Source organism: Furipterus horrens, unplaced genomic scaffold (assembly GCF_987537825.1).
Source record: "Furipterus horrens unplaced genomic scaffold, mFurHor1.1.pri manual_scaffold_2, whole genome shotgun sequence".
In the NCBI taxonomy this organism is placed as follows: Eukaryota; Metazoa; Chordata; class Mammalia; order Chiroptera; family Furipteridae; genus Furipterus; species Furipterus horrens.
Genome location: NW_028327172.1, coordinates 214,201,590 through 214,213,106, shown reverse-complemented (window position 1 = coordinate 214,213,106; position 11,517 = coordinate 214,201,590). Strand labels below are relative to the sequence as shown.

At 54.2% G+C, this 11,517-nt stretch overlaps 1 protein-coding gene across 1 annotated transcript; it reads left to right on the top strand.

The window, feature by feature from the left end:
• The first annotated feature begins 416 nt into the window (after window positions 1–416).
• On the top strand, window positions 417–9,051 carry TMEM128 (transmembrane protein 128). The gene is made up of 4 exons (XM_090267079.1): window positions 417–538; window positions 1,868–2,009; window positions 5,574–5,732; window positions 8,739–9,051. The coding sequence occupies exons 1-4, from the start codon at window positions 442–444 to the stop codon at window positions 8,836–8,838; spliced, it is 498 nt and encodes a 165-aa protein (XP_090123205.1). The 5' UTR covers window positions 417–441; the 3' UTR covers window positions 8,839–9,051.
• Window positions 9,052–11,517: the final 2,466 nt, after the last annotated feature.

Below are 11,517 nucleotides of genomic sequence, written 5' to 3'. Positions count from 1 at the left end.
TGAGGCTCAGCAGCCGGTGCCCGCGGCCCTGCCTCCCCCGAGGTCTCGCTGGAGAGACGTGCGAAGGAAGCGGGGGCTGAGAGGCGAGGCCTGCACTGGGGTGCTTGGCAGCTCTGGGCACCTCGGGGCCCAGGCCGGCTCCGGGGGCAGAGAGCGCATCCCCGCCCAGCGCTCATTCGGCAGCATCCGTAAGCTCGGTCGTTCGGAAGAAAATGGGACATGTTCGGCCGTGAGAGGATCGGCATTTTGAAATTCAAGTCATTTTGGGGGTTTGAGGGCGCAGATCGCGAGGCCAGCTCCGCCCCACGTCCTCACCAACTGAAACCTCAACTCCAACCAGGTACCCAGCGCGCAGAGGAAGAGACCGCCCCGCCCGGAAGTTGGCGCCGGAAGTTCCTGTGGCGTGACGTCACTTCCGCCGCGTTTCTTAGGGGCGCCAAGATGGACGTTCAGCAGGCCCGGGAGCAGCTCCGCAGGCGGTACCTGTTGTCGCCCGACGCCGAGGCCTCGCTGGGCAGCGAAGGCTCCGCCAGGCGGGGTGAGGCGCTCTGCCGGGCGCGGTCCCAGGCGCGCCGAGGTTCCCGGGGCCGAGGCGCCCGGCAACGGCCGTCCGTCCTGCGGGCCTCCCGCAGCCCTGCCCGCTTAGGGCGGCCCGGGGTTCGTTTCTCAGGCTTCGGAGGAGTTTGCAGGGAGGGCACTTAGTGTCATAGGAGAGCCTCAGAGATCACGCAGCCCTGCGCACCTCCATCCCGGCAGCGCGTCAGCACCCGCAGGGGTGCCGGTCTGACGCCATTAAAGACACCCGCCTGTGCTGTTCGTAAGACTCAGCCAAGCGCGCGGGTGCGCGCTCGCCGGGCCGCGGGCGCCGGGCGTCCCAGCTCCGCGCTGCTTGTAAGAGCAGACGGCGGGGGAAGACTCGCAGGCGGGCTTCCGCCTGGCAGTTTGGGCGATTTCAGAGGGAGGCGCGGGGCGGTGTGTGGCGGGCCACCATTGGGTGCAGGCAGGAGGCCGCGCGGCGCGTGCTGTCCGGGGGGGCGCGGAGGGCGGACGAGAACCCAGCAGAACGGGGTGCTGGTGGCTGCCTCTGGGCAGGGGCGCTGGGAGAGAGGGATTTCACTTTAGAGCTTTTTGTCGTGTGTGTCGTAAACCTCTGGCGTTTATTTCCTTCTGAAAATAAACAGAGAACGTCACGCCCAGGCATGCTGGTGTATACATTCTGAGGGTGTCATCTCCCGGAATTTGTGTTCTGAACAAGCTTCTCAGGACTCCTACAGGCTGAGAAGCTCCGACGTGTACTATGGCATGCCAGTCGCCCGGGGAACTTGCTAGAAAGAACTCATTTGACCCAACCCCTGCTGCCTGGCCTTTCATACTGGGCCTCAGGACTAGCCCCAGAGAGCCCTTTCCACTGTTGAGCTGCCTTAAAAGGGTGTGTTTGTTTAAAAATAAATAGTTCCGAGTAGTATTTTTTTGGAAAATCACAAGTGTTTTGTGCTCTTAACATTTGCCTTTTGCATTTTCCTTAATAGGACTAATTACTTTCCTGCATGGAATATGAAACATGTTAAAATTCTTTCACTACCAGATGTCGTCCTTCTTTCTGAAAGACTGAATATGTAAATTTGATTTAAAAACTCATGTAGAGGCACAAGGTTGACTATATAGAACATGTTTTATAGTGAGCTCCTAATAATTATTTCTGCAAATATAAACCAATTTTGGTGGTTTTGCAGAAGAAATTCATGCTATGCTTGGAGAGAATCTGATTCTTAGAAAGATCTAGGAAAACTTTTATTTGGCTTAAAAGAGGTTGATTTCGCCCCATGAACTCGGGAATTTAACGAGCTGAAATCCCCCTTATTTGCAGGAGCCTCTGCGGCTGTTGAGAAGCAGCAGAAGCCTCTTCCAAGACTTAATATCCATTCTGGATTCTGGATATTGGCCTCCATTGCTGTGACCTATTATGTTGATTTCTTCAAAACGATTAAAGAAAACTTCCACACTAGCAGGTAAGAAGACATTACTGATTCTTACGTTAAACACCCTTGTCCTAATTTTCCTGTTTTATTTTATCCGCTGGATTCTTCAGATGCTTAGCAGGCGCCTGACTTCTGCCAGGCACCAGGCTGGGAGGAGCTGGTGACGACAGCTCGCTGAGTCAGAGTGCCCGCCCTGGGCGTGTGCAGCGGAGAGATGGGACGGGCGTTATTCCCGTGTGCCTTTCGGCACGGGTGTGTTGCGGGCTGGGCAGGGTGGTAAGTTAGAGAAGGACCTAACCTACTTGTAGGCCACGGTAGGAGACGGTCTCTGGCTGAAGGTCTTTGTGAAGGTAAAGTGCAAGAGCACTGGGAGGAGGGCATGAGAACTGGTGGGTGGGAGTAAGGGCTCCGAGTTTGTGAAGGTAAAGTGCAAGAGCACTGGGAGGAGGGCATGAGAACTGGTGGGTGGGAGTAAGGGCTCCGAGTTTGTGAAGGTAAAGTGCAAGAGCACTGGGAGGAGGGCATGAGAACTGGTGGGTGGGAGTAAGGGCTCCGAGTTTGTGTTCCCAGCGCGGGTACAGCTGACAAGGTTACTATGGGGCGTGGCTGAATTAGAGCCGAGGTGAAGGTCACTAGTTGCTCGGGCGTTCACCTGGGGGAGGAGGTTGTGGATCGTTCCAGAGTCCTCTGAACGTTGGAGAGTGTTATGGAGGCCCCCAGATACTAGAGAGAAAGAGGAAGACTGTGGTTGGTGAAGGTCAGAGCTGGCATTGGCACGGTCTGACTGCACGGGGTGAAAGCGTTTATGGGGGTCCCAGTGGGGCTCGGAAGGTGTGGATGGAGCTGCCTGACCCCGTGGTACCGAGGGCGGACGCACAGCGTGGCCCGCACAGGCCTCAGGAGGAGCAGTGCCGGCTGGGGGGAGACCCAGGCAGGGAGAGTGCACGTGGTCAGGGGAAGGGAGGCCTGGGGGGAGTGTTTAAACCGTTGGAGGGAGAAAGCCTGTTCCTGTCTTCCCTTAGTTCTAGGAGCAGGAACTTCCCCTAAACGCTCCCTTCTTCCGCCCCGGCCTCACTCGCTCCTTGCCCGGGGGGCAGGGTGACTTCCTGAGCGGGTTTGTGATGAAGAACTAGACGTGTGCAGCTCAGCACCTTCTTCCTCTTGGGAGCCCGTCGCCCGTGGGAGGCTCAGATGCTAGTCCGCTTTTCCGTGCCGTCCTTTTATGGGGCCGCCCGGCAGGAGCCGGGGGCTAGGTTTCCGCCGCAGCCTGGAACCCGGTGGGTAGCTGTCTGTTTCTGGGCGGCAGCATCAAGAAGCGCTTTGTCTTTGCTCGTGTGCACCACTCTGTCCGTGAGATCGCTGGCAGCTGACCTTCGTCAGCCTGACCCCTTGGGGTCTCCGTTGCCTTAGAACTTGGGCTGGGAAGAGGGGGAGTGCCTCCTTCCAACCCCACAGTAGCTGCTGCCCCGTCGGCGAGGTAAGTGATGCCCAGCCGCTCGTTCTGGCGCAAAGGGCTAGGTCCTACGGGCCGCGCGGGTCAGTGTGTGCACAGGACGCGGAGCGAGCCCCTGGAAGGGACACCTAGGCCACCCCCGCGTGCGGTCATGGGCCTTCTGGAGGGTTAGGAGGGCTGAGAGGGGGTGTGCGTCCGTGCTTCTATGGTACCCGTTCTTTACGGGAACGGTGAGACAGGAGTGGTTAGCTGCACATGTCAGGGGTCCGTGGGTACAGGAGCGCACCCTGGGACCCGGGCGGGGCGCGTGACAAGGAATAGAAGCCACAGGCCTGGCCTCCAAACCGTGTCCTCCTGGAGGGGAAGTCGGGATGCAGCCACGGAGGGATTGAGTAGCGCCGCGTTCTTGCTGAGGGCCTCCCGAGGGCACGGGCATTCCGAGCACGGCCCGGGGGCTTCTGCTTTCTCGAAAACGGCCGTTCCTCTGCCGCCCGAGCCAGTTTCTTCGTTCGCCCGCCCTCAGCCCCGGTTCAGAAGCTGACAAAACCAGAGCCAAACGCCGGGATGCTTTGGGAGTCACAGTTAAAAAAACCCTAGTGTGCCTATCACCATCAACTGTGGAATGAAAGGGGGAACACGTGACAATCCCAGGTGCCCCGGGCCCTCCTCGGACCCGCACATCGGAGCCGTGGGCGCCGGGGCAGGGCCACTTCCGCGGAGAGTCGCAGGGAGGCTCTGGCGCAGCCGGGCGGCAGGACCGCTGCTTGCAGCGTCTTGTTGCGTTCGGGCTGTTTTCAGTTTCGTATGTCCTTCACCCCATGTGGACGGAGTCGCCATGGAGGGTCCCAGGTGAAGATGGAAGCCGATACGGACAAGAGGAAGGGCCCTGACGCAGCCCGAGGCGGCCGTGACCGAGCGGGGTGTCCTCGGCCCTTCTTTATCGGCACCTCCTGAGGGGCCCTTTTAAAGACTTTTTCTCCTTCATCGTCCCCTCACGCACCACATGAGTATCTGCTTTACAGACACGAAACTAAGTACGTTCTTCACGTCGGAGACGACAGCGTGCCTGTCGAGAATGCACGCTAGCGGGAGAGAGGGCCCTGAGGACCCCTACAAAGGAGGGTGGCAGTATTTTCCCCGGAGATAAAGAACAGCGGTGGCCTAACGGGGGCCACTATTGAGGGCCCAAGCCCTTTTCTGAGCATGAGTTCACGGTCACAGCTGTTCGTGAGCAAGTGCTGTTGGCACCGCCGAAGCACCCCGAGGCTGCCCGGTTGCCCGGATCACAGAGCCCGTCGTGCCGGAGCTGAGACTCAGGCGCAGGGCTGCAGGGTGTGCCCCTAACCGCTGTGCGTCTGGCCGCTCACGGTTCTGAATTCCAGAACCGTCGTCACAGAAGGAATCTGGGAGCTCGCCCGTTGCAAGTCCACTCGGTGCCTGCGAACTGGACTGTCCCAGCCCCTGCTCCCCCTCCGTCCTCTCCATGGATGGGCAGTCTCCTCCCTGTGGAGAAGCAAACAGTAAATGGGGTACTGGGCTGAGCTGGGGGAGTGGGAAGGGGACTTGGCTCCCCAAACCTGGCCGCCTCCCATGACCAGCAGGGGCCGGAAGGAGGGGGTTGGTGGGCTCACGCCCTGAGTCAGCTGTTGTTACAGGTAGAATCGGGGAAGAAGGCTTCGCCCCTTGGAGCGAGAGTGGTCTGCCAACCTGTGAGGGTCTCACTGAGAATCTCTTACGGGAGGCAGCGTGCACGAACTATTTCCCACGTTGATGTTCAGCATTTTCAGATTATTACTTTCACACTCAACACTTCTGAAACCAACAGAAAGCTGCTATATTTCCTATGTTTTTAAAGAAAATGCGTCGCCATAACCAAGGGTCTTCCTTGGTTGTTAGTTTCTGAAAGCACACGTGCACGCGTGTATTTAAAGTCATACCTTTTCATCGCGCCATGGGTCCCAGGCCCATCCCTCTCACCCCGTCGCCCTCCGAAATCTGGGGTCGAGTGACTCTGGGTCCCTCTGTCCCTTTTGCAGTTGATACTCTTGTAGAAACAGGTGTTTAGGCCATCAGTGGAAACTTTGAAGGTGTCTGCTCATCTGCTAAGTGCCGTCAAGCTGCCTTTGCTCTCGTCCCCACAGCTGGTTCCTGCTCGGCGGCGCCCTGCTGCTTGTCAGCCTGTCCATCGCGTTCTACTGCGTCCTCTACCTGGAGTGGTACCGCGGGATCGGGGAGTACGATGCCGAGTATCCGGCCTTGATACCCATCACCACCGCTGCCTTTATCGCCGCGGGCATTTGGTAAGGTAGCTTTGGGGTGACCCATAGGAATAACAGTTTTGTTGGTCGGGTACTGATGTACGTGGTACCAATTTCAGAGGGAAAAAGGAATAACAGGAAAATAGTCTCCCTGTCATTTCTGTCTCTGGTTCCCTTTTCAGTGATATCTTTCTTTATGTGTTAGTTATTTAAAACAAGTGGTAACACGCTACATACTCATATATTCTGCAGTTTGCTTTTAAATCATTTCACCGTGAAGCATAATACATACAGAAAGTAGAAAAAATGAAATCGCACAGCTGAGTGAATCACGAACGAGCACTGACGTAAACCCCACCCGGGTTGGGAAAGGGAGTCGGGCCGCGTAGGCACCATGCCTGCCTTCCCGCCCTCAGGGAGACACTGTCCTCACCTTTATGCTGATCGCTGCCTTTTGCATCTCTTGCCTACTCTGCTTCTGTTGTGTCTGTGTTTCTGAGCTTTATAGAAATGGGTTCCCACGTATTCTTTTACGTTTGCTTTTTACGTGTTAGGTTACGTATAATTTACCCGTGTTTGTGTGCATAACAGGTTTTCATTACTGTTTAGCAGTCCAGCCTGTGGCTGAATCCCAGTTTACTTTTTCTGCTGTTGGTAGCGTTTGGCTCGTTTCCAGTTTGGTGGTGGTATTAATGGTGCCGTTAAGAGCATTCTAGTCTATCTCTCTTGTACATATGTGAACATTTCTGTTCAACGTATATGTACGTACATGTGTACGTGTAGACTTATCTCTAGGAATGAAATCGTTGGCTCAAAGGGTGTGCAGACCTCTAACTTCTGCAAATAATGCCAAACTTTTATGAGAATTTTTTTTTTAAAGAAATCTTAAGAAATCACCCAAGGGAAAGACTTTTTAAAAAAAAATAATTTGTCTATTTATTTTTAGAGAGCGGGGAAAGGAGAACGAGGGAGAGAAACATCACTGTGTGGTTGCCTCTCACTCGCGCCCCCAACTGGGGACCTGGCGTGCAACCTAGTCATGTGCCCCGACTGGGAATCGAACCGGCGACACTTGGTTCGCAGCCTGATGCTCAATCCACTGAGCCACAGCAGCCAGGGCTCTGAGACTTTTTCTTTTTTAATGAGCCGTAGAGTTTGCAATTCTTCCGTATTGGCGCACGTAGGTGTGACCCACTGTTTTTAGTAGTTCTATAGTTATCACTACGTGGGCGTCTGTGACTGGCTGAACTAGCTCCCTGTTGTTGGGCTTATAGCTGTTTTTATTCTTTCGCTCCTGTAACATAAAAATAACACAGTCGGTGTCCTTCTTCATTAGTTAATAGGCACTCAGTGAAATGTTTACAGAAGTATACTTGCTCATTGAAGAAAAATTTGTTAATTACGGAAAATACAGAGGAAATAAATCCCATGATCCTACCAGTCAGGGAGAAAAACTACCCTTTACGTACCGTAAGTTCTCATTTAACGCCGTCTTTAGGTTCTGGGACTTTTAAGTGGAACAATGTATATAACAAACCCAGTTTTCCCACAGGCTAATAGATAGAAACCAGAGTTAGATTCCTAAAGAAATGACGTTATTCAAGGACCTGCTATATTGTGAATAGCCCTTTAGATTTTTTCCTTTCTTGATAGTAAATGAATTTTGATTTTTGAAAAAGCACATACTTTTGTACATACTCAGCTTAAGTCTGTTTTTTTAATGATTTATTTTCTGTAGCTGAAGTTTAAGGGTATTTGACATATTCCACAGTGATGTGGCTAATTATCAACCCTTCGGTAATGTAGGGAGATGTGTGTTAATTTACATTTCCTTGTAAGGCTGCTATCACCTCAGAAATGTTATTTTTCAGAACAATATGATTTTAGCTGTTTTAAAGTTCTATTTACTAAAAACATCACATACTAAAGTCAACTCTCTGAAGCACGTAATCAACTGTAGTTCTCCCTCTTTAGCTTCTGCTCCTATAAGTTTAGTCCACAAAAATCAGCTGCACCTAGAAAGTGTTTTATTCTTCCCTTGGTGACGAGAACAGTGTTTTTCTCAGTGGGAAATTTAATAGCAAGTTAAAAATGGTTACTTTTCTTCATTCTGTTCCTAATAAAAAAATACTTTTAACCATCTTTTTACCGTAATTGATCGGCAAGGAAGAGCAGGCTGTAGCCGTTTCAGTTTGTGCTCCATTGGATACACTGATTCTTAGTGACTTCAGTTCCTACTGAGCCGTGCCAGCTCTCTTTAAAAGACATTTAGTAATTCCAGTTCCACGTACTTTTGGGAGAGAGAGTAATATTTCCAATATTTGCTAAATCACATCTCTGAGAAAAAAATAATACAGATAATTTTGCTGGTTGATTGAACTTTCCCAAACTAAGTTAAAAAGTGAGTTCTTTAAATCTGGATTCTACAGTACAATATATGAGGGGGTACCCCCAGAAAAACAGAATTTATCAAAAAGTGTGTCTTTATTCTTACATATCTCAAATTCAGTCACCTTCCCAGTCCTCTCCATTTGATGAAACTTTTCCACTGCTCAATGCAGTTTTTGAACATGTCGATTTTGATGCCTTTTAATGCTTCTGCCATTTTTTCATTTCGCCTCATCCACGTCAGCAAAGCGTTTCCCTTTGAGGACTTTTTTCACCCAGGGAAACAAAACAGAAATCGCTTGGGGTGAGATGGGGCGAATAGGGAGGGTGGGACATGGGGGTCATGCCATGTTTGGTCAAAACAGCTGAACGCTCAGCGCGGTGTGGGCAGGTGCACCCGTAAATCACCCATCATGAAATGGGCAGATGTGTTGAAAGTCTTCAAAACAATTCACTGAAGCTGAACGCAGCCTCTCACAACAACACCAGTTGGTACACTGTCGCAGGTGGGTTCCTAGGACTCTCACCTAGTGGGGGGAGCCTGGACTACGAGGGGCCCGCCCTCCAGAAGATAATCCGGGGTGGTTGGGTCCCTCCTCATATTTGCGTAGGTTGTAGCTAGAGTTGTCAGCAGTGTGTTTTTGTCCTATTTTCTTTCAGCTTCAACATTGCTTTATGGCCCGTGTGGTCGTTTTTCACTCCGCTGCTGCTGTTCACCCAGTTTATGGGAGTCGTAATGCTGGTCTCACTCCTCGGGTGATTTCCAAAGGTAAGACCTCTGGGACCGCAGCGCCAGTAATAACCTCATCTGAGAAGGGCCTTTCGTGGGCAGGTTCCAGGGGACGCAACAGGAAGAGACCACTCGCAGCTCACGTCAGTCGCGTTCCCGCCGGAGCTGTGCTCCCACTGAGCGCGACTAAAGGGCCTGAGCCCCTCCCCTCTGTGCGCTTCGGTTCTGGCCGCTGCTGGCAGAAGGCGCACGCGGGCTTTTCCCGCGGGCCCCCTCACAGACCACGCAGCCCCCCCGGGCCTGCCGCCCTGCACGGCGGGCTCTGTCTGCTGGGGGTCAGGCGGCCCTTCGTTAACTATGCGTGTGCCGAGCGTGCTCGCTCTGTGCTTAGGGACGTGGCGGAAAACACGGAGGCAGTGTCGCCGTTCGTGCCGCCAGCATCGGGGCTGGGAGCGGGTCGGCTTCACACATCCCTCGTGGGATGAGAACCGCGACCAGAGAAGTGAAGGCTAACGCGCTGAGTAGCTTGTCGGGGCGCGAGAGGAGGCGGCATCTCAGCCCACGGACAGCACGCGCTCCCTTGGCACCTTAGAGGAGAGCCGCTGTGGCCAGGGAAGGGGGGACGTCTCCTGTTGGTGCCAGGCTGAGAAGGGTTGCTGGCATGCCCACGACCGTGCTGACACGTGAGTCCCCTCGCCCACCGGGACCCTCAGGACACCCTTTATCCCCGCTGACGTGTGTCTCCACAAGGACGTTCCCTCAGCGGGCCGTGTCTCCTGCCCCCCTCTTCTGATGGCGGCACGTCTTCGTTCAGTGTGGGGTTTTTACATCCGTCGGGGCGCTTTGGGCTTGCTGCTGACGTGAACCTGTCATTGGTGATGGGGAGCGGTCACGTCGGGGCTTGTGCCCTCACCTGTGCCTCCTAGCGTCACATGAGTTACCACACGCGGGACGTAAACGCCGCTCTCTTTCGGCCCCAGGGCAGGAACGCGGAGGTGCGCGGCCAGGCCCCCAGCCCGCCGGAGGCGACCCGCACGTGGAAGGGCTGCGGTGCACGTTTGCATCTGGAGGCGAATGGTCTTCTGGGAAGAAGTAACTTCATCGCGCTGTGGTTTAAATCAGAGTAAATAAGTTCATTTGCACATTCTTAAACTCAAGTGATTATTGAAGTTTCAGATTCAGCATAGGAATGTTCTTTTCAGAATAGGAGGGACTGATCTGCAGTGTTAATCTGTTCGAGCCTTTGGAGGAAGCACCGGTGTGAAGAGTTAAACGGGGTTCTGTGCTAGGAGCGCGGTGGACCCCCTGATGCTGTAGGTGGCTCGTTCGCGCTTCCTCGAAGGGGTAGCCGCTCCCTGTGGACGATGATTGGCGTGTCCGTGTGCCTTTGGCCCAACTTCAGCAGCCCCTCTGCACCCCGTTTTTATAAAGCTTTCCTTGGGCGAGAGGACCAGCTGAATGTAACGCACACATTCCCTTCACTGTAGATCCTGTCACCGTGTAAATGACTGGGTTTCCGCATGTCTGGCGTATGAACTACTTGATGTTTAGGTCTGTCAACTCGTTCCTTAACATTTAAATAAACTATTTTTATAACTTTCTTCTGGGTTTCATTAATACAGACTTTTGAGTAGTTTTGTGCTCGGCTGTTAGCGCTTTGAATTAACTATAGAAACAAGGCTTCTTTCTGGAGGAGGCTCTGCTCGTCGGAGCCCTCGTGACGCCTGTCCACACTGCAGGTGCCGGCAGTTCACCTGAAGCCGGAGCGTCATCAGCACGGGGACACAGACAGGACCTGGTGAAGGGACTGCAGAGATGATCTGACCCAGTCACCTCTGTCTGCTCGGGTCCCACCCTGTGCCTCCAGCTGTGAAGTGGGGCAGTACCTGTCCTGTGGGGCTGTGGGTATAGGGATAATGCTGATGGCACCTGTTAACAGGGCCCGGCACACAGTAGGTGCTCACTCGGCACACGCTGATGGAGAGGGGAAGAGAGAGCACATGCGGGGTGAGGAACGGGAGGAGGCAGGCATGGTCAGTGTGCGGCTGAGCGCGAGGGAGTGGGGAGAGCGCTGCGTTGAAAGGAAAGAGCGGGGGCAGGCAGGGGCCAGCCAGTGACACGGGGTTCCTGAGCAAGGCCGAGGCTGCAGACCCTGGCAGGGAGGGTTCCAGGCCCAGTGGGGGGGGGCTGGGGGAGGGGCCAAAGGTCAGGGCCCCAGTGATAACGCCCAGAAACACTACCTGTCTGCCTCTCTGGGTTGGTTATGCAGAAGGTGGTGGTCTTCTGTGTCCTCACAGCGCCTGCCTTCTGAGTGTGTGTCTGCAGGTGTCCCCCTTTTAAAGGACATAGGCATACTGAACTCGGGCCCATCCTGATGGCCTCCACCTGATATGTGCAAAGACCTTATTTCCAAATAATGTCACATTCACAGGTACCGGGGGTGTGGACTTCAGTATCTTTGGGGGGACACACTTCACATTTATTGAACACCTGCTGCGTGCTGGTCACCACCGTCGTATGTCCTGGACAGCACAGCAGGGGGCAGGGCCAGCAGCAGCCTCCGCAGAGAGCCCTTGTCACAGCGGGAGAGCGGGGCCGCAGGTGTGGACGCGGCCCAGGTGAGGGTGCATGCTGACGAGTACAGACAGGGTGAGGGGACAGAGCGCAGCGGGGAGGGCGCGCCCCCGAGTCCCGCACCTTCATGTGTCG